This window comes from Oryctolagus cuniculus, chromosome 1 (assembly GCF_964237555.1).
Source record: "Oryctolagus cuniculus chromosome 1, mOryCun1.1, whole genome shotgun sequence".
Lineage (NCBI taxonomy): Eukaryota > Metazoa > Chordata > Mammalia > Lagomorpha > Leporidae > Oryctolagus > Oryctolagus cuniculus.
The window spans coordinates 181,997,610-182,019,156 of record NC_091432.1 but is presented as its reverse complement, the minus strand read 5'-3'; the positions used below and the strand labels follow the sequence as shown (position 1 = coordinate 182,019,156).

General features: G+C 45.3%; 1 protein-coding gene across 1 annotated transcript in view; it reads left to right on the top strand.

Moving 5' to 3' along the window:
• Window positions 1-11,487: 11,487 nt before the first annotated feature.
• Window positions 11,488-21,547, top strand: part of SAXO1 (stabilizer of axonemal microtubules 1) — a 148,978-nt gene continuing 138,918 nt past the window's right edge. Inside the window, exon 1 of the mRNA XM_008254405.4 lies at window positions 11,488-11,830. Coding sequence (XP_008252627.1) covers window positions 11,784-11,830 — 47 coding nt within the window. The 5' untranslated portion in view covers window positions 11,488-11,783. The remainder of the gene's footprint in view (window positions 11,831-21,547) is intronic.

Sequence of the window (21,547 nt, the reverse complement as noted above, 5' to 3'; positions counted from 1 at the left end):
AAGTGCAAACAACTTCACTTTGAACGGTTCTGAAAAAGTTATAAATGCATACCAACTCTAACTAGTATAAAAGGTGAATATTGTATGATTAAGCCTGAACCATTACAATCTAGAAATTTATGGTGTTTGTTATTTCCATTGCTTACTCTTGAGTGATAAAAGCACGTTTTATGTGATCCCCCTGTCTCCCACATAAAGAAAATGACTCAAGATTTTTAGATTAACAAAGAATATATTAAAACATTTTACATTCTTTCCACAACTGCATAAGAAAGCAGGCATCCTCAATACTTATAAGGAACAGTGTGTTTTCTACACATCTAAAAATTAATTACAACCAGGAAAAACATCCACAAGAATGTCTTCACCAGCTACAGAACTGCCGTAAGGAAAGGCCAACTTGCTTTACCGCACATATCTGCCTGCAGGCTGAGATAAACATTCTCTAAAAAACTGCTGACTGAATAAAGCACCTAATGTGTCTTTTATTATTTTACTTCGCATTGACCCTGACTCTTAGGCAATCACAGATCTACTTTCTCTCCAAAATTTTTGCCTTCTCTAGAAATTTCATATAAAAGGAATTACAGAATTATATATGTATTGTATTTGACTTTTCTTTAGCATAAGTTTTTGAATTCATCCATATTGAAGCATGTGTTAGTTCTTTATTTTTATTGCTAAATAGTATTCCAGGTGTAGTGCAGTGGGGTAAGCCTGGCCACCTGTGGCGCCAGAATCACATATGAGCACTAGTTTGAGTCTCAGATGCTCCACTTCGAATCCAGCTTTTTGCTAATGCACCTGAGAAAGCAGCGGAAGATGGCCCAAGTGTTTGGGCCTCATGCCACCCAGCGGGGAGACCTGGATGGAGTATCTGGCTCCTGACTTCAGCATGGCCCGATTTGGATAGGGAACCAGTAGATGGAAGACCTCTCTCTCTCTCTCTCTCTCTCTCTCTCTCTCTCTCTCTCTCTCTTTTCCACTACCCCAACTCTGTCTTCCAAATAGATAAAATAAATCTTTAAAAAAAAAATAGGTTCATTGTATGAATATACATTGCTACATTTTTGCTCATTTACCATTGATGGAAATTAGGATTTTTTCCCAGTTCTTAGGTTATTATGAATAATATTGCTGTGAATATCTATATAAAAGGCTTTGTGTGGACATGTCTTTAGTTCTCTTGGTTAAATTCACAAAGGAATTGCTGTGTCATGTTAAGTGCCTGATTAAAGAACTTCTAAAGAACCTGCCAAAATGTTTTTTTTTTAGACTTGTTTAATTTGCTTTGAAATGCAGAGTTACAGAGAGAGAGAGAGAGAAAGAAAGAGGGAGAGAGAGAGAGAGAAGAGAGAAAGAGAAAGGTCTTCCATGGCTGCAATGGCCAGGGCTGGGCAGAGCTAGGAGCTTCTTCCCATTCTCCCATGTGGGTGCAGGAGCCCAAGTACTTGAGCCATCTTCTGTTGCTTTCTCAGGCACATTAGCAGGGAGCAGGATTGGAAGTGCAGCAGCTGGGACTCGAACTGGTGCCCATATGTGATGCTGGCACTGCAGGCTGCGGCTTAACCTGCTAAGGGACTGCGCTGGCCCCTGACAAAGTATTTTATTTTATTTTTTTTAAAGATTTATTTTATTTATTTGAAAGACAGAGTTACAGAGATAGCTAGCTAGAGCCAGAGAAAGAGAGGTCTTCCATCAGCTGTTCACTCCCCAGATGGCTGCAATGGATGGGGCTATGCCAGGCTGAAGCTAGGAGCCAGGAGCTTCTTACGGGTCTCCCACATAGATTCAGGGGCCCAAGCACTTGGGCCATCTTCCACTTCTTTCTCAGGCCATAGCAGAGAGCTGGATGGAAGTGGAGCAGCTGAATCCCAAACTGGCGCCCATATAGGATGCTGGCACTGCAGGTGGTGGCTTTACCCACTGTGCCACAGCACTGGCCCCCAAAGTGTTTTCCAAAGTGGCTGAACTGGGGTTGGTGTAGAGGACTAAGGCTCCATCTGAGGCGCCAGCATCCCATATGAATGCCCGTTCTAGTCCTGGATGCTCCTCTTCCAATCTAGCTCTGTGCTATGGCCTGGGAAAGCAGAAAATGGCCCAAGTCCTTGGGCTCCTGTACCTGCATGAAAGACCCAGAAAAAGCTCCTGGCTGCTGGCTTCAGATTGGTTCAACTCTGGCCATTATAGCTATTTGGGGAGTGAACTAGTGGATGGAAGACCTCTCTGTCTGTAAATGAGCAAAATGGCCAGGTCTGGGCCAGGCCAAAGCCAGGAGCCTGGAACTTCATCCAGGACTTCCATGTGGTTGGCAGGAACCAAGCACTTGGGCCATCTTCCACTGCCTTCCCAGGCACTTTAATAGGGAGCTGGGTCAGAAGTGGAGTAGCCAGGACTTGAACAAGTGCTGATATGGGATGCCAGCATTATAAGCAGCAACTGAACCTGCTATGCCACAACACTGGCCCCATGGCTATAATATACAGAACTTACAGCAAAATCAGCAAAGGGAGAAGGCACATGGGGCAAAGTCTGGAGGAGTCCAGGTGCATGCTTTCCAAAGTCCTCTCCCAGTGGAGTCACACAAGATGTACTTAATTCTTCCAACCCAAGAAACGTGAAATATTGTCCGCTAGGAAATCTCATCAGAGACTCAGTTCCCAGGGTGTTTACTGGGGGTCAGTCAAGTAAGCACCATCTGCCTATCACGTACTAAAAGTCCAGTGTGCAGCCTAAGTCTCAATATTTGTACAATTGTTTAGGCACAGTGAATCATTCCTGCAGAGAACAGGGCGAGGTGGGGGACTCTCCCCAAATCCAAATTCTTAGCCTAGGGCTAAATTCGTAAGCAGAATTTTGCAAGGGTAGCAGTTTCAGGCTTGCTGTGTTAATTTCTTTCTTCTTCTTTTTAAAAGATTCATTTTTTTTGAGTTGTAAGAATTCTTTGTGTATTCTGCATACAAGTCTTATCAGATAAGTGATTTGAAAATATTTCTTGGTCTGTACTTACCTTTTGTTTCTCTTAACACTGTCTTTTGAAGAGTACACTATAATTTTCAGTGTCTGATATTTCAATTTTTAATTTTTATATTTTGGTGTATGTCTACTCTTGTCTAATTCAAGGTCAAAAAGATTTTCTTAAGTACCTTATTCTACAACTAATTTTTTTTTTTTTTTTTTGACAGGCAGAGTGGATAGTGAGAGAGAGAGAGACAGAGAGAAAGGTCTTCCTTTTGCCGTTGGTTCACCCTCCAATGGCTGCCACGGCCGGTGTGCTGCGGCCAGCACACCGCGCTGATCCGAAGGCAGGAGCCAGGTGCTTCTCCTGGTCTCCCATGGGGTGCAGGGCCCAAGCACTGGGCCATCCTCCACTGCCTTCCCGGGCCACAGCAGAGAGCTGGCCTGGAAGAGGGGCAACCGGACAGAATCCGGCGCCCCGACCAGGACTAGAACTTGGTGTGCCAGTGCCGCTAGGTGGAGAATTAGCCTATTGAGCCGCGGCGCCGGCTCTACAACTAATTTTTACTTGTAACATTTGAGTCTATGTTGAATTCTGAATAAACTCTTGTGTATAATTTGATATCAAGGTATACATTCTTTGTTAATACTTTTCCTGCGCATGGATGGCCAGTTGTCCCAGCACCATCTGTGGAAAAGGCCATCCTTTCCTTAGTGAATTGCCTTGCCACCTTTGTTGAGTTAAATATGAGTATAATTATGTATTCTCCATTCTCTTCTTTTGGTCTATATGTCTATTGTTATGCTAAAATCCCACAGTCTTGATTAATGCAGTGATAGTTTTGACGGTAAGTTCGAAATTGGGTAATTTAAGTCCATTTTTCTTTGTGTTTCAAAATTGTTGGGCTATTCTAGGACCTTTATATATATGCACATGTTTTTAATTAAAAATTTTTTGAAAAAGATTTATTTATTTGAAAGCTATAATGAGAGAGAGAGAGAGATCTTCCATTGCTGGTTTCCTCCCCCATTTCCCAAATGGCTACAATAACTGGGGCTGGTCAGACCAAAGCCAGGAACCAGGAGCTTCTTCCTAGTCTCCCATGAGGGTGGCAGGGGCCTCGGGTCTGGGGCCATCTTCTGCTGGTTTTCCAGGTGCTTTAGCAAGGAGTTAGATTGGAGGTTGAGCAGACGGGACAGGAACTCATGCCCATATGGAATGCTGGTGTCAGAGGCAGCAGCGTAACTCTCTATGCCATAACACCAGTCCCAGAATTTTTTCTTATAAAGTTATAGAATGGATCAATGAAGATAACCTCATATTGTTTGAGACACACACACACACAGGTCCCATCTGCTGATCCACTCCCCAGATGTCTGCCACGAGGCCAAAGCTAGCAGCTGGAAACTCAGTCTTGGTCTCCTACATGAGTGTGGCAGGAGCCATTATCATCACTGCCTCCCAGAGTCTGCATTAGCAGGAAATTTGAGTCAAGAGCTGGAGCTGATTATCAAACCCAGGCACTCCAATTTGGGGCTTGTGTGTCTTAACAACTAGACCAAATGTCCACCCCAATTTGCCTTTTTTTTTTTTTTTTTTTTTTTGCCAGGCAGAGTTAGACAGTGAGAGAGAGGGACCGAGAGAGAGTTATAGACAGTGAGTGAGAGAGAGAGAGAGACAGAAAGGTCTTCCTTCCATTGGTTCACTCCCCTAATGGCCGCTACGGCCGGCGCTACGCCGATCCGAAGCCAGGAGCTGGGTACTTCCTCCCAGTCTCCTATGTGGGTGCAGGGACCCAAGCATTTGGGCCATCCTCCACTGCCTTCCTGAGCCACAGCAGAGAGCTGGCCTGGAAGAGGAGCAACCGGGACTAGTACCCAGCGCCCCAACCGGGACTAGAACCCCGGGGTGCCAGCACCGCAGGCGGAGGATTAGCCAAGTGAGCCATGGCGCTGGCATAATTTGCTAATTTTTTAAGAAAAAGATCTTTACATTTATATTCATGATATTGATCTGTAGTTTTCATGTAGTAATTTTTTCCCTCCTGGCTTTGGAGAAGAGTAATACTGGCCCCATAGATGAACTGAGAACTGTTGCTTCTATTTTCTTTTTTAAAAAACAATCTTTTAAATAAAAGATGACTTATTTAGTATTTATTTATTTGAAACTCAGAGTTACAGAGAGGTAGAGAGACACAGAGAGATCTTCCATCCATGGTTCACTCCCCAGTGGCTGCAACATCCAGGGCTGAGCCAGGCTGAAGCCAGGAGCCAGGAGCTTCAATGGGTCTCCCATGTGAGTGGCAGGAACCCTGCTTTTCTTAGGCCGTTAGCAGGGAGCTGGATGGGAAGTGGAGCAGCTGGGACTCGAACCGGCATCCACAGGAGATGCTGGCATGCAGGTGGCAGCTTTATCCATTATACCACAATGCCTGCCCCTGATCCTTGTTTGAATCATTCAGCATAGTACCTGGCTCATTGTAGGGGATTGATACGTGAAATGAATGAATGGCTGAATGGTAGAGATCTAAGTTGTATGCATGGTGGACTAGCCCTTTGTTGATGCCAGTGAAACTTACTAATCTTAAATAGTTAGGGATGTTAAAAAGATAAAGTTTTGCAGGGCCAGTGCTGTGGCACAGTGGGTTAAAACCCTGGCCTGAAGCGCCAGCATCCCATATGGGCACCAGTTCGAGTCCCAGCTGCTCTACTTCCAATCCAGCTCCCTGCTAATGTGCCTAGGAAAGCAGCAGCAGAAGATAGCCCAAGTCCCTGGGCCCCTGTGCCCACATAGACACTAGGAAAAAACTCCTGACTCTGGATCAGCTCAGCTCCTGCCATTGCAGCCATTTGGGGAGTGAACCAGCAGATGGAAGACCTCTCTCTCTGGGTCTACCTCTCTCTGTAACTCTTTCTTTTTGGCCACTGTCTTTCAAATAAATAAAATAAATATTAAAGACAGTTTTGCTAAAATGTTTTGTAGTTAGAAGAACAATGATAATTTTTAATATTGTTACATAAAATGGCTTATAGATGAATTTGGGATCAGGTGGGTTATAACAATAAAATTGTGCAGCTCTATTGTGAATTTTACCAAATATTTTGGGGCAAATATGAAAGATGGCTACAGAGAAGTAAATGCAAGCATTTAAGAAAAATTACTACTTGTAGTGGTCTTTTTTTTTTTTAAAGATTTATTTATGTATTTGAAAGGCAGAGTTACAGAGAGGCAGAGACAGACAGAGAGAGAGAGATCCTCTACCTGCTGGTCCACTCCCCATATGGCCACAAGGGCCAGAGCTGAGCTTATCCAAAGCCAGAAGCCAGGAGCCAGGAGCTTCCTCCAGGTCTCCCATGCTGGTGCAGGGGCCCAAGCACCTAGGCCATCCTCCACTGCCCTCTCAGGCTGCAGCAGAGCTAGATTGGAAGTAAAGCGGTGGGTCTCGAACTAGTGCCCATATGAGATGCTGGCACCTCAGGCGGTGGCCTTACCTACTACACCACAGCACCGGCCCCTGTAGTGGTCTTGAGGATCCTCAGCTTACCCACTAACTCATTACTTTCTTGGGTAGAAAAGTTTGCAAAGATTGATGTGAGTCTGACTTCTAAAATCTAGTGCTCATTAATTGTGTGATCTTGAGTTTACCCTCCAGCTTTGGGGTTCTGATTAGTAATATGAGCATGGCAAATCTATGTGAGCTTAAGAGATGCACAAGAGAGCATGGAGGGAGAGAAGTACAGAAAGAGTGTGATGCAGAGCAAGTTCAGTAAATAGTTCGCAGGTGAAGAAATCCCGAGAGTGGAGTTAGGGAGGTATTTTTTTTTTTTAAGGTTTATTTATTTGAAAGGCGAAGAGAGAGAGAGAGAGAGAGTCTTCCATCTGCTGTTTCACTCCCCAGATGGCCACAACAACCAGGGCTGAGTCCATCTGAAGCCAGGAGCCAGGAGCTGCTTCTGGGTCCCCTATACGGCTGCAGGTGCCGAAGCACTATAGATACAGCATTGTTGGGGCTATTTTACCCATACCCTCTTCATCTTTCAAGATCTCTATCCTCTGTTAAGGTCAGAGATAAAGGGTATTGAAAGTATCATGGTTGTTGACTTGTCTATAAAAACTAGCTACCCCCAAAGGCAGCTGGAATGGCTGGGGCATAAGCAGGTGTCTTCTGTTGGAAGATTTATGGATAATGTTCTGGCATTTGTCAGGAGAAGGCTGGTGGGGCTGGCACTGTGGCACAGTGGGTTAAGATGCTGCTTGTGATGCCAGCATCTCATATCAGAGTGCTAGTTCCCATCCTGACTGTTCCACTTCCAATCCAGCTCCTTGCTAATGTGCATGGAAAAGCAGCAGATGATGGTCCCTGCCACCCACATGAGATGTGTATGAAATTCCAGGCTCCTGGCTTCAGCTTAGTCCAGCCTCAGCTGTTGTAGTCATTTGGGAAGCAACTCGGGATGAAAGATCTCTCTAAAAGAGAGATAATTCTTCAAGAGAAGGCTGGTATCCAGCAGTGTAATACATTTTAAATAGTGTTACTATTTAACAGAGGGTTACTTAAAAAAAGTGGCATTAAAAGGTAATGTGCAGTTTACAAGAACTTTTGGAACAGCCTTATGTTCTTTTCATTTTCCCAACCATTTAAAAGTGTAAAAACCATTTTTGGGCCACCCAAAAACAGGTGGCCAGGTGAATCTGGTCTGGAGGCAAAAGTTTGCTGACCTCCCTTCTAGAACCTAGTATGGAAGAAAAACAACAGCAGTAAGAAAACTCTGAATATTAAATGCCCTGCAATTCAAGATGCCTCAATGCATTCACTAAAACTAATGCAGAAAGTTAGGGAGTGTGGGGAAAAAATGCATAAAAGATTTTGATACTTCAAGTTCCCATTCCCCATAAGCACAATGTTATAAGGTTTAAAACCCAAACTAGTTACCACAGCAGTGTTCTCAAACTTGTTTTTTTTTTTTTTTGCAGTCAGCAAGTTCACTATTTTATTAAAGTCACATAAATGATTTGACAAAAGTACACATTCGAATGCCATCACTGGTTTGTTCTAACGCACGGTGAATTACTAGAATACAACAAGGCGACTCCCGCACACGGAGGACTGCAGGGAGGGTGCGTATTCTCAAGGACAGATCTCTCCAGTAGGTTAGGCCAGGCAGACTTTACTCCCCAAGGATGTGCCTCTGCAAAGATTGGTTAGGAAAGTGGAGGGCTTTTTTTTTTTTTTTTTTCCTCTCTCAATTATTATGCAACAACAAAAAAGGCCATGCACAAGTTTTACAACACCTGATAAAAAAGATACAGAACCTGGTTCAAGTCACCAACTCAGCAAGCTTGCGTCTTCACTCCGTCATTTTTTCTGGTTAGGCCGCTCATGCCGTGACTCACTCCTAAATGAAAGGCTGTTAGTACTTCAGGAATGCTCGCCCCTGCGCACACAGCAAGACACACGCCCCGTCACCACCAAGTCACTGCCCCTTCCCTACACAGTAACGCAAAAGGACACACCACAAACCTGGGACTAGAGACCACATTTATTTTACAGTTTTAAAAACTAATCTATCACCACTATCAATGTAGGATTTCTGTCAGACCCTGTATTCAGGGGAGGGGATCTGTACCAGCCAGCCCGTGAGAAGATTTGGGCAAGTCTGCCAGAAGCATGTGCGAGAGCCCTGCCACGGGACAGACACAGCGAGGCGCCTTCTCCTTTCAAGAGAAGCTATCCAGGACACGGCTGTGCGTCTTCAGAGAAGCAGCGAACACACAGCTTACCATCTTCTGGACTAAAAACTTCTCACACAGAGAAAGGCAGACTTTCGCTTTCTTTAACCCCTTTCAAAGTTAGAGTAGAATCAGTGAGGAAAGCAGGAGCCTGGCTAGTCTGAAGTGGAACAGTTAAGGTTTTTACAGATAATCGACCATGAAAACAAGCCCAGTGCGCTCTCCCACCTACTCACTGGTTCGACTGTCGGCTGCTTCTAAACCAGCCAGCAGTACTTACCCAAGGTACAGCAACTCAAATCCGCACCCCACCCCATCCCCCCAAAATGCTTCTCATTGAGTTACCCAGAATGGTCTTATTCAGAAGGTAGCCGCCTCAGTTGTGCTGGGAACCCTAACAGGGTGTTGCTCCCTGGAAATGTTGATTTTTCAAAAACACTCGTCAAGCAGTCAGCATTAGGGAGCTGCTGCCTCCAAATCCGATTTCACATCAAACAATGCTGTTATACCTAGCTACAGGCTCACTGTTAGCCACCATTAATCAACTATTAGTACGTGAAACGAACCGTTCTCAGGAAAAAGGCCTACAGATAATCCACTTTTCAGCTAGTCTATTAAAAGTTCCCACAGCAATGAGCCTTAGGTAGGTGGGCTGTGGCCCCACTAGAGCAGTCCAGGGTAGACTGAATAAGCTCACGTTGTCACAATCGGTTCTTATGTGAAAATGTCCCCCTTCTGCACCAGTGAAAGGGGTGGATTTGTTGCACACTCACTGAGTTAGTAATTTTAACTCCAGAGTTCAATTTCACCAACTCTACTGCAAGTGTGAAGCCCACTTAAGTGAGGGCTGGCCAATATAAAGCATCCACCCAGGCCTCTAGCTCATCCAGATCTATAGGACGAAGAAGAAATAACACATCAAGCAGGACAGAGAAGTTCTGAGCGAATCCGTAATGCTCTCCAGGAAGGGTTACAATTCAAAGCAGATTCCTACCAATAATAGAAGTCAAATGACAACAGTGGCTGCACAGTGGAGTCAGCTTAGAGTTCATAGTGAGCTGAGGTGTAAACTATCACCTTATGTATTTTCCTTTTAAAACAGCAAACAAACAAAAGACTAAGTTTGGGAAGGGTTTGGCTAAACATACTTTTAAATAATTCTACCAAAAAATTAAAAAAAACAGGCATGTAGATCACTTGTTTCAAGAATGCTTTTATACAGGTGTTTCACAAAACATTGGTTTTACAAGACAGAATTAGATCTTCAGCAAGGGAGCACACAATGTACTACTGTACTACAGTTAAAAAAATCTAGTTACCATTAGCACAGTTCATATGTAATTCACTCTCTTCGATTCTTTCTCCATCCTTGTCAGCTTTCCAATCAGCACAGTTTCACCTTCTCCAGCATAATCTTCCCTCTTCCACAACACTGAGAAACATTACATTTTGATGTCTGAATAGGTACATAGTCGGTAGCTTTATTTTGTAACTAATGTCTTAAATAGCGCTGGTCCTGGGTAGCTGAAGGGATGAAATGTGTTTCTAAAACATGCAACATTGTCTGATATTTCAAGTGTTTAAAAATCACACACATCAGTAATGCAGCCAACTGAATACCAAGTATCACAGCCATTCCCCCAGAATGTCCAACAAGCAGGCCTTGTACTGTGAAGAACAAAGGGTCTGGTCCGAGCCGTGGAAAAGGCACGATTCACTTGCCTTAAGGAAAAGCGCATTTTCTCCTTCAGGCCACGGAGAGCTGCCGAGAGCAGGCCACAGGATCTCCCTGACTCACACTAGCAGGAGCAAGGTTGGGTAATTCTCAAATTAGGGCTCACATACCGTCCTTTAAGCCATCCTAAAAAAGCCTCTTTTATAAAATCTCATGTTAGGAAATCACGTATCTATCAACAGGGAAGAATTGACCATCAAAGCATTCCTAACTGAAGCAAGAAGACAGCCAAAAGTGTTAACAACAGAGCTGTAAAAGTATCTTACATCCTGGAGGGAAAAAGTGTCAAACTTGCTTTCTAAGCGGTGTTTCCTTCCTTCCCATGGTTCTCAGGGCCAGGCAAGTGGAAGCAACACTGTCGTTGGGGGAAGGCTGCTGGGAGAGGGCCAAAGAATCTCTAGAACCATGGTTCTTGAGTGTGGTCCCTGGCAAGCAGCATCAGCAAGAGGACTTGTAAGGAATGCCCATTCTCAGCCCACTCCAGACCTGCCCGGCGCGGAGCCCCCAGCAGCTGGTTTTTAATCAAGCCGGGTGGTTCTGATGCCCACTAAACTCTCAGATGCGCTGCTCCAAGGCATCATTACCTACACCTGGAGAAGGGATTGAGCACCCACGTGAGCCGTGAAAGCCTGCGCTCATAAAGGGCCTCGTCCTCCAGCGCTCAGAACTGTGGGGAACGGCGGCTTTGACCCCTGAGGCTAGAGAGTGGGTTTCCACAGGAAGATCTGGAAACGGTACTCAGGGCTCGGCCTTCTGGAGGTCAAGGGGTGCACTTCCATCGGCGGGGCACCCGTGGATCCTAGAAGTAGAAAACGCCACTCCACACGCCGCAGGAGAGTTTTCGGCCTCTTAGGACAATTGACCGTGGCGTTTGCGCATGGCAGCACCCAGCAGCTTTCCCTCCAATGTTTCTCCAGCTTTCCCCAAAGTCCGCTGGGGAGACTGTGTCCTGGGCCCCCCAAGGGAGGTGCCGGGAGCTTCCCGACCTCACAAGCGGTGTTTGTGATGTCACCACCATCTCAAGGCGTGCTCCTCCTGGCTTTGGTGATGTCATAGAGGACCCGTGATCCCGGGCCCTGGGGCTTCCAGGGGCTGGGGAGGCCGCACCAGGCTAGTGGGACCGGGCGGTGTGCAGGGAGAGGCCCCCCCAGGCTCCGTGCTGCTCCCTCGGCGCGCAAGGCCAGCTCCGGGAAGGGAACGGAGGACAAGACTTTACAAGAGGGCCACTTGGTTTTCTTTCGTGTGAATGTTCAGAATCTCTGCCAAGGCCCTTGAGATTTAGCGTGCTCCCTCCTGGGCTGTTGGGGTCTACAAGCAGCTGCCGCTGGGGGTGCTCTGAGGGGACATCAGGGCCTCAGGATGGCCCCTGTGAAGAGGAAGTGCATCTGCGACCTGTGCTCTTGCGGGTAAGGAGGCTGCGCCCAGCGCAAGGCTGGGGAAGCCTGGCTTTTCCGACTCCGGAGCCAGGCAGGGCGTTTCCCACAAAGCGGGGCTGGGGCCTCAGCCTGCGGCTTAGCTAGGAGCGCAGGTGGACTCACCCACCTGTCGCTGTTGTCAGCTTGCAGCGCCTGCAGCCAGCACTTCATGTGCTGGGCTTGAATTGAAGCAGGTGAATGGAGCTGTTCCCAGGGCTTTCCTTGTGTCAGAGCTGCAGGAAGGTTGAAAGTGGGCCCAGCCCTGGCACAGCTTGTATCTCTTCCTTGCAGCCCAGAGAGTGTCATGGACCGAAAACACAGGCCAGCTTTGCTTCTTTTGTGCTAGGGTGCTTCTTTAAGGACCCAGGTTGGGAAGATAATTTCTTTAAAAAAATTTTAAAGTGACTTTTACTTTATTAACTTATTTGAAGGTTAGAATTACAGAGACAAGGAGAGCCAGAGACCGAGATCTTGCATCTGCTGATTCATTCCCCAAATGACGACAACCACCTGGGCTGAGCCAGGCCAAAGTCAGGAGTTTAACCTGGTTCTCCCACGTGGGCAGCAGGGGCCCAGGCACAGTGTTTGGGATAGAAATGTGTAAGACAGTGCTTCCATCTTTGCACAGATGGGATGGCAGGAAAGCTCATGAAGAGGGTACACAGTGAGACATCTCCTCTTGCCCCCGGCAGGCGCCTGACTTACCTGGATGCCCCTTCTCTGCCTCTATTCCCTTCTGTTCCTGCAAAAATTCTCTCAGACGTGGAGACTGTCCTGGAGTGTGTTCTCCTTTCCTTCTCCCCCTCTTGGTTTCAATCGGGAGTCTCCGGTTTGGACCTCACATCCCAGCCTTTTCTGTTCTTCGATTTCAGTCTCCGTGCTTGTTGATGCGTCTGGCTGCCTCGTGACCCTCCGCTTGGAGCCGTCTCCCACTAGCTGCCCCTCGCATGTGAACCATCATTTAACTGTTTCCAGAGTCTGGTCCTTTCCTCTTCGCGATCTTTCTTAGAATGGTTCTTTGCCTGGCTCTTTTTTGTTAGGTTTGGAAACTGCCCCTAACACCTTGCTAGCTTTACCCACTGTGATTTCTTTGCTTGGAACCACTCTTCCAGCTGGCTTTGGGTCTTCTGATTGGCCCTCCCTGTTCCTTACCATCGCCCTTCCTTTCTCCCAATTGCCTACGTCCCTCTTCCTGCTGCCCGACCTTTAAGGCCCTGTTTCTATTGCAAGGTTCCCATTAGCCCAGCTCTGTAGGGCCCTGTCAAAGAGACCCTGCTCTGTGTTACTTGTTTCTGATTGTGCCTGCCTGCTTCACAGCTCCCATGGACTGTGTACTCTGGGAAAGCAGAAACCATGATTTCCAACTGTGTGTTTTTAATACTGAAACATTTCTCTCCATATAGCTATCAAAATATCTTTTTGAACGAATGTTTTTTGCTTGTTAAGGTTAGTAACATGCCAACAATGGATTAGAGATACAAGACTTGGAGTTGTGCTATCTAGTAGAGTAACCACATGTAGCAATTTCATGTCGATGTCGATGAATTAAAAGGAAATACAATCATAACTTGTTATAATTGTACTAGCTTATTTCAAGTATCAGTAACCAGATGAGTCTGGTCTCCCACGTGGTTGGCAGGGACTCAAGTACTTGAATCATCATTGCTGCTGCTGGGATCTGAATTTCAAGGAGCTGGAGTTGGGAGCCAGAGATGAATATCAAATCCAGGCATTCTGATATGGAATACTTTTTTAAAATTTTTTTATTAATTTGAAAGAGCTACACAAAGGGGGAAAGAGAGGGAGAGACTGATTCTTTCATCCCCAGATGGCCACAATGGCCAGGGCTGGACCAGGTAGGAGCCGGAGCTTTTCCCAAGTGGGTAGCAGGGGCTGGGATCTTGGGCCATCTTCTGCTTTTCCTAGGCCATTAGCAGGGAGCTGGATTAGAAGTGGAGCAGCTGGGACTTGAGCCAATGCCCACATGGGATGGAAGAGTTGGAGGCAGCGGCTTTACCTGCTACACCACAGTGCCTGGGACATGTTTTCTTAACTGACATGCAAAGCACTAGGCCAAATACCTGCCCCCCTCCCCCTTTTTAAAAGATTTTGTGAGAGGTAGTTATAGATAGTGAGAGGGAGAGACAGAGAAAGGCCTTCCTTCTGCTGGTTCACTCCCCAATTGGCCACAAAGGCCAGAGCTGCGCCGATCCAAAGCCAGGAGCCAGGAGCTGCTTCTGGGTCTCCCAAGTGAGTGCAGGGGCCCAAGGACTTGGGACATCCTTCATTGCTTTTTCAGGCCATAGCAGAGAGCTGGATAGGAAGAAGAGCAGCCAGGACTAGAACCAGCGCCCTATGGGATGCCAGCTCCACAGGTGGAGGATTAACCTACTGCGCCACAGCGCCAGCCCCCCTCCCCCTCATTTTTTACAACTGGTGATTTGTGGAGACCCTTGAGACTGCTAGGGAGGGTAGGATTCCTTTGTCTTCCTAAGGTTTTTTTGAAGAATGCTTTACTGTCCTTTAAGCTGTACCTTGTGAGGACGCTTATGGGGAGGCTATGAGGATGCTCAGAGGGCTGGATCAGAAGGTTTCCATCTGCAAAAAGGCTGTCTAGAGATTTCTGGGGAGATGGCACCTTCAATGGGCAGCTCTCCTGGAGCAAGTTCTTAATTTTGACCACAAGATGGCAGCCTTCTCCTGATCAACTCTGGTTAAACCAGCCCAATCTAAGCGGAAAACAAAACCTATGATCTGGCTGTTTTTGAGTTTCATTTTTGTTTTTAAATAGGTTTACTTTAAGATTTCTAAATGGGCAACTAAGAGTTTCAGGCGTGGCAGAGCTCAGAAAGGTGGTATACCTTCAGGAGTAGATAATAGGTTACTAAGTAAAGGTGTTGCAACTATTAAAATCTACAGAGTCTGTGGTTCACTGCCTTCGACGCGGGCTTCCCATATCGGAATCCCACCTGCTCTGCTGATCCAGCTCTCTGCTATGGCCTGGGAAAGCAGTGGAAGATGGCTCAAGTGCTTGGGCCCCTGCACCCACGTGGGAGACCCGGATGAAGTTCCAGCTTTGCAGAGTGAAATCACAGATGGAAGATCTTTCTGTCTCTACCTCTCTCACTCTGCCTTTCAAATAAATAAAAAATTTAAGATTCTAACTGCTTGTAAAATCTATTAGTGATCCTTGGGTAAAAAAAACAAAACACATGTATTATATTGTATGTGGCTTGAGGTTCTTCTCCATTGTAGCTCTCTCCCTTCCTTTCCTTGATAATCAAAATCTGCAAATTGAAATTACCATGAAATGTTAATCTCTTTTCAATAGAATCAGCACTAAATAAGCAACAATAGTCATAAATTATGGAAATAAGTAAGAAATTTAAAACTGACTTATTTGAAAGGCAGAATGACATGAGAGAATGAATATGTTCCATCTGCTGGTTCTCTCCCCAAATGGCTGCAATGGCTGGGGATGGGCCAGGCTGATGCCAGGATTTTAGAACTCCATCTGGAACTCCAACATGGGTGGAAGGAGTCCAAGTACTTGGGCCATCTTCCACTGCTTTCCCAAGGGCATTAGCAGGGAGCTGAATCAGAAGCAGAGCAGCCAGGACTCCAACTGGCGCTCTCATATGGGATGCTGGTGACACAGGCTGTGGCTTAACATGCTGCACCACAACTCTGGTTCCAGTTTTTTAAATCAACCTGCCACTTGATAATAGAGCTATTTGGTGGTAGTAGTGGTTGCTTTGAGTGACCCTACTTTTGTAGATGAGGGAATGTTTCTTTTAAGATTTATTGATTTTATTTGAAAGTCAGTTACACAGAGAGGAGAGGCAGAGAGATCTTCTATCAGCTGGTTCACTCCCCAGGTGGCTTCAATGGCTGGAGCTGCGCCGATCAGGAGCCAGGAGCCAGCAGCTTCTTTGGGTCTCCCACATGGGTGCAGGAGCCCAAGGACTTGGACCATCCTCCACTGCTATCCCAGGCCATAGCAGAGAGCTGGATTGGAAGAGGAGCAGCCGGGACTCGAACCAGCACCCATATGGGATGCCGGTGCTTCAGGCCAGGGCATTAACACATTACACCACAGTGCCGGCCCCAGGAATGTTTCTAATTATACCTGAGTATTCCTGGAATTCCCTGTTGAATAAATGCTACCATTAATAATTACAGTAACATACAATATTAATTTTTTTAAAAAATTATTTCATTTATTTGAAAGAGTTAAAGGGAGAGGCAGAGGAAGAGAGCTTCCATGTGCTGGTTCACTCCCCAGATGGCTGCAACAGCCAGGGCTGGACCAGGCCGAAACCAGGAGCTTCTTCTATGTCCCCCACATGGGTTCAGGGGCCCAAGGAGTTGGGCCATCATCTGCTTCCCCAGGTGCGTTAGTAGGGAGCTGGAACCGAAGTGGAGCAGCCGAGACTTGAACTGGTGCCTGTGTTGGATGCTGGTGCTGCAGGCTGTGGCTTTACCTACAATGCCAGCCCCCTAAGGTGTTTTGAAAAACTTAAAAGTACTTTCACAAACATAATCTGAGGGTCCCTTAGCATGAGAAGCATGACTTCATTTGGAAACTTGATTTCTTGATCTTAGCTTCTGTTTTTCCTTAGGATTTTTTTGTTTGTTGAGCATTCTTTACTGAATTACTAAATTTGAAATTAGGATGTTGGGTTGAGGGTGGCTGTAGAAAAAGTAAAATGTTAATTAGCTCTTCAAATCTGAAAGGCGGCTTAGTGGTCTCCAGCTCTTCTACAGATAAGGGGGTAGAAGCACTGTGATAAATTTTAATAATCTCATTTTGTTAAGTTGTACTCATGGTTGATGCTAATCAACCAAACTTTATCCATCTCCCACTGTGTGTCAGACACTGTGCTAGATGTTGGAATTCGCAGCATAGTGTTTAATCTTCAATGCACACCAGGCCGTTTGACTATAGATAACAACATGAAGTCTCTTTTTCAATGAGAAATATTATCTGGTATAAAAAAAGGTGTAATTGTAAGAGACTCTTTGTAAAGTAATGTAAATAGCAAATCTCTCTCCTGAGATTAAAATAAAATACCACTACTTCTCTAACATTCTTAAGATGGTTAATGAAGGGATTGATAAAGGTTACTTTTATATCTGATTATTTTATGGCTTACAGTGCACTATTTAAAAGATTTTGTGCAATCTTGCAGGAAATTCCAGGACTGGGTAATGTATCATGAAATATTTATGTAGCATTGGTAGTATGTGCAGCATTTCATAAAAAGGTGGTCCCGTAGAGGACTTGCAAATTGCTGAAAAGGATGTGGATTTGGCTCTTTCGTGGAGCCTGGGGAGGAAGGTGATCTCAGGGGCAGCCATGTATCTGCAACTTAAATCAGTTATGTTAACCAGGGAGGAACTTGTTATTTTAATTTTGGAAAATATTTTCTTCACATTGATGGAAATTTCCTTAACCTTAGATTTTATTTTCTTAGAGTCTCTGTTACAAATTAGGAGGAAGGGAGAAAAAAAAATTGAGGACTTAGTTTGATATTACATGTTTCAAGAAGAATTCTTGTTTTTAATTTAAATAAAATTGACTTCATAAATTCAGATTAAGAAAAAAAGACAAAGAGCAGCCTTTCACACATACTTGCTGGAGCCTTTTTATCTTCAGCAGAATGCTGATAAAGATGCCAAGAGAAAGTCTTTCACCGTCACATTGGATTTTACTTTTATTATAGATTGCATAGTTTTGTGTTAAGCTATGTTATTTGTCCTCTAAGAATTATTGCCTTTAAAAATAGTTTGTTTTCTACTTGAAAGGCAGAGTGACAGAAGGAGAAACAGAGGTCTTTCATTTGTTGGTTCACTCCCCAAATGCTGAGAACTCCACTTGGGTCTCTCACATGGGCGGCAGGGGCCCAGGCACTCGAGGTATATTGTTTGCTTCCTCTAAGGATGTAGTAACAGGAAGCTGGATTGGAAGCTAATCAGCTGGGGCTTGGACTGGCATTCTGATGAGAGATGCATCCCAGGTGGTGGCTTAACCCACTGCACCACAATGCTTGCTCCAAATTACTGCCTTTTTGATATTGGAATTAATGCTTAGTTTTTCATTTGATGGGGGTGTCTTCAAAAAGTTTCTGTAAAAATGGATAATATGAAAACCGTATGGATTTCAAGACTTTCTATACCAAAATGTATCTTTTAATTCCATTTCCATGAATTTTTTGAAGTACCCTCATAAATACCTTTCATGTCTGTAAAATTTTTAAAATTTTTGATACTATGAAATTAGAGCACAATGTAGTAATAGTTAAAATTAGAGCAGTTACAGCGGTGGGGATGTTTGATGTAGCAGTTAAGATGTTGCTTAGGACACTCACAATCCATCTCAGTGCCTGGGATGAGTCCTGGCTCTCCTCCCAATTCTCACTCCCAACAGACACTGTGGGAAGCGGCAGTAGTTGCTCAGGTGGTTGAGTTCCTGCCACCATTATGAAAGACCTCGATTGAGTTCTGGGTTCCTAGGCTTGACCTGGCCGGGCCTGGGCTGTTGTAGGCCTGTGGAGAGTGAATTAGCAGAGGGGAGATCTGCCTTTTAAGTAAGTCTAAAGATAAATAAGTCCCCACAGTAGCAACGAACTAGTCAGCTGAAGAGTGTGCAAATGCATCAGTTTAGAGAATCCTTGTTCTAATTTCATTCTGTGATAAACGGATTTTTTAAAGATTTTTTTTTTTGATTTGAAAGAGTTACACAGAGAGGAGGAGAGGCAGAGAGGGAGAGGGGGGGAGGGAGGGAGGGAGGGGGAGGGAGAAGGAGGTTCTCCACCCACTGGTTCACTCCCCATTTGGCCGGAAGGGTGCGAGCTTCGCTGATCCGAAGCCAGGAGCTTCTTCTAGGTATCCTATGTGGTGCAGAGCCCAAGGACTTGGGCCATCTTCTACTGCTTTCCCAGGCCATAGCAGAGAGCTGGATCGGAAGTGGAGCAGCCAGGACTCGAACTGCCCATATAGGATGCAGGCACTGCAGGCAGTAGCTTTGCCTGCTACGCAACAGCACCAGCCCCCAAAGCAGTTTTAAACTCGATTCCCTCCTCAGCTTTTTTTTTTTTTTAAAAAGATTTATTGATTTGAAAGACAAAGTTACAGAGAGGTAGAGGCAGAGAGAGAGGTCTTCCATCCACTGGTTCACTCCCAAATGGCCGGAGCTGGGTCGATTCAAAGCAAGAAGCCAGAAGCTTCCCCCAGGTCTCCCATGCAGGTGCAGGGGTCCAAGCACTTGGGCCATCTTCTATTGCTTTCTCAGGCCATAGCAGAGAGCTGGATAGGAAGTGGAGCAGCCAGGACTGGTGCCCATATGGGATGCTGGCACTGCAGGTGGTGGCTTTACCCACTATGCCACAGTGCTGACTTCCCCCACCCCCCAGATATTAAAGCAGTTATGATGGACATTCAGGTGACTTGTAGTTTATTTCAGAAGCCGAAATATTTCTTGGAGGAAAAGTAATATGCACATGAATGAGGCCCATAAAACAAGTGATGTAAAAGTTCGGAGGTGGGAGAAACCACTTTGAGCTGGGGGGCAGGGAAGGCTCTAGGAAGGGCAAGAGGCTTGCTTGGGTGAAGCTGGAGGCAGACTGGCTGCTCTCAAATCCCAGCTCTGCCACTTCTGTACTGCATGAGCTTGTGCAAGTCACTTCTCTTTCTGGTGGATAGGAATAGTGATCAGATCTTACTGTCAGGGAAGGCATGAAGGTTAGGTGGGCTGGGGGGCTATGCCAGCTGCTGGGGTATGGTGGTTGCAGAGATACTACACCCACAGGAGTGTGTGAGTGTGTGCAGTGAGATCATGCCAGAAGCTCTGTACAGACCAACTGCAGAGGGCCCTTCGCTGCCTCACGGTGTGAACTCTGTTCTGAAGGGCAGTCAGGGACATTGTGGATTAAAACAGTTTTCTCCCTAAAAGAAGTCTTCAGAAGAGCTTCTTGTCTTTCCCTTCCCTTCTTTTCCCCCAATATTGGTTTTAGGCCAAATTTTTGACCCTCCCCCTTTAAGATTTATTTGAAAGTAGGATAGAGATGATGGGATAATGGATTCTCCTTCACAGGGTATTGTGAAGATTGAGTCAGCATTAAGTAAGCAAATAAGACAATGCCTGGCACAGGTAAGAAGGCATAGATAAACATTACACGCAGGAGCCAAGCTGTGTTCTTGTCGATGCAGGGCAAGGAGGGGTGAACAAGACCTTGGCTCTCATTGAGACTTGCACTACAAGGAAAGATGTAAAACAAGTTAATCAACTGGCAGGTAGAGGAAAGTGTTCTGTGGATGATTAAATTAGGGGATATGCTTAAGTGCTTTGGGGCACGGTTAACTGGAGGATAGCGTTAATCTGCTGCTTACTTATTGAGAGGCCCTCTGACCTCTCTGGATGACTGACTCTGGCTTCCAGGTTCATACAACATTAACAAAGATGAAGCTTAAGTTTCTGTTGAATTTAGAACTTTCCAGGTCTTAAAAACCTTGACTCTGGGGTAAAGACATCTTCACGGCTTAGCATGTCCTGCTAGTCTGTCTTGCTGTTGTTTTTATTGGCTTGTTTAAAGTAATGGAAGATTCTATGATTGTTTCCCTAAAAGGAAAGGACAGTGTCTATATAGGGCTGTCCAGTGATCACTTAGCCAAATATACCATATATTTTAAGTATCCAGAATATCCAAAAGCTCTAATCTTAACAAGTTGAGTTTATAATTTAAGGAATTAGTTAAGTTTCTGCCTGTTTGTAGTTAATTAATTTTAGAAAGATTATCCTTTGCATGGTTATTTTTAAAAAAATATTTCCCCAAACTTATCCATTTTCTCTTCCAAGAACAATGCATTTCATGTCTGTTCTCCAAATAAAATTCGTACAACACCTGTGACAAGGGATGCAAAGAATTAATTGAATACCTCCTCGTTAGAAATGTTTCCAATGGGAGGGCAGCAGATAACCTTTGGGAAACAGTGTGGGACAGAGAGTAGGAATGCTCTGGTTCCAGTTCTGGGTTTGATGACTTGGGAGCTCTGTGAACTTGTTCAGGTCCTTGGACAACTCTGATCTTCAGTGAGGTGGTCCCGTATTCTGTGGTGGCCTTTGTCTAGGCCACAGAATTTCCATGTAAGGATTCTGAACCTGTCTGAAGAGGACTTTGGAAACCTCTGATGGTGACCTTGGAGAAGTGAGGGGGGGTTGGAATGGTGTCTTTCTGTTTCCAAATTACGGATGGGTTAGTTGGGATGTATGTCTTTGTTGTGCCCTATGGAGTCCCTGGGCACAGCCGATTCATTTTATTCTCAGAACTCTGATTTCCTCTGCATCTGGGTCATCTATAGCTGTCTGAGCCTAAGCTTCAAATCACTTCTGATTTTCAGGTAAGCAAAAATATTAACGTTTCATATACTGTTTGCAAATTCCTAAAGGAAAAGGAACTGGTTGGTCTCGTCTGTGACATGCTTTCTCTGGCATCCTTTCCATGAATCACCTGAGCTCTGGGAGGTGTGTGGTTATATAGTGAAAACCGGGCTTCTGGAGAAGGGGTTGTTTCATGTAACAGAGATGTGGAGAGTAGGAAAATAATCAGAGAGGGAAACAATCGGCATTCCAAGGACTCTTGCCAAGATCACAGTGCAGATGAAGTTAGTGAAAGATGGGTTGGATAACAGTATAATTAGGTGCTCGTT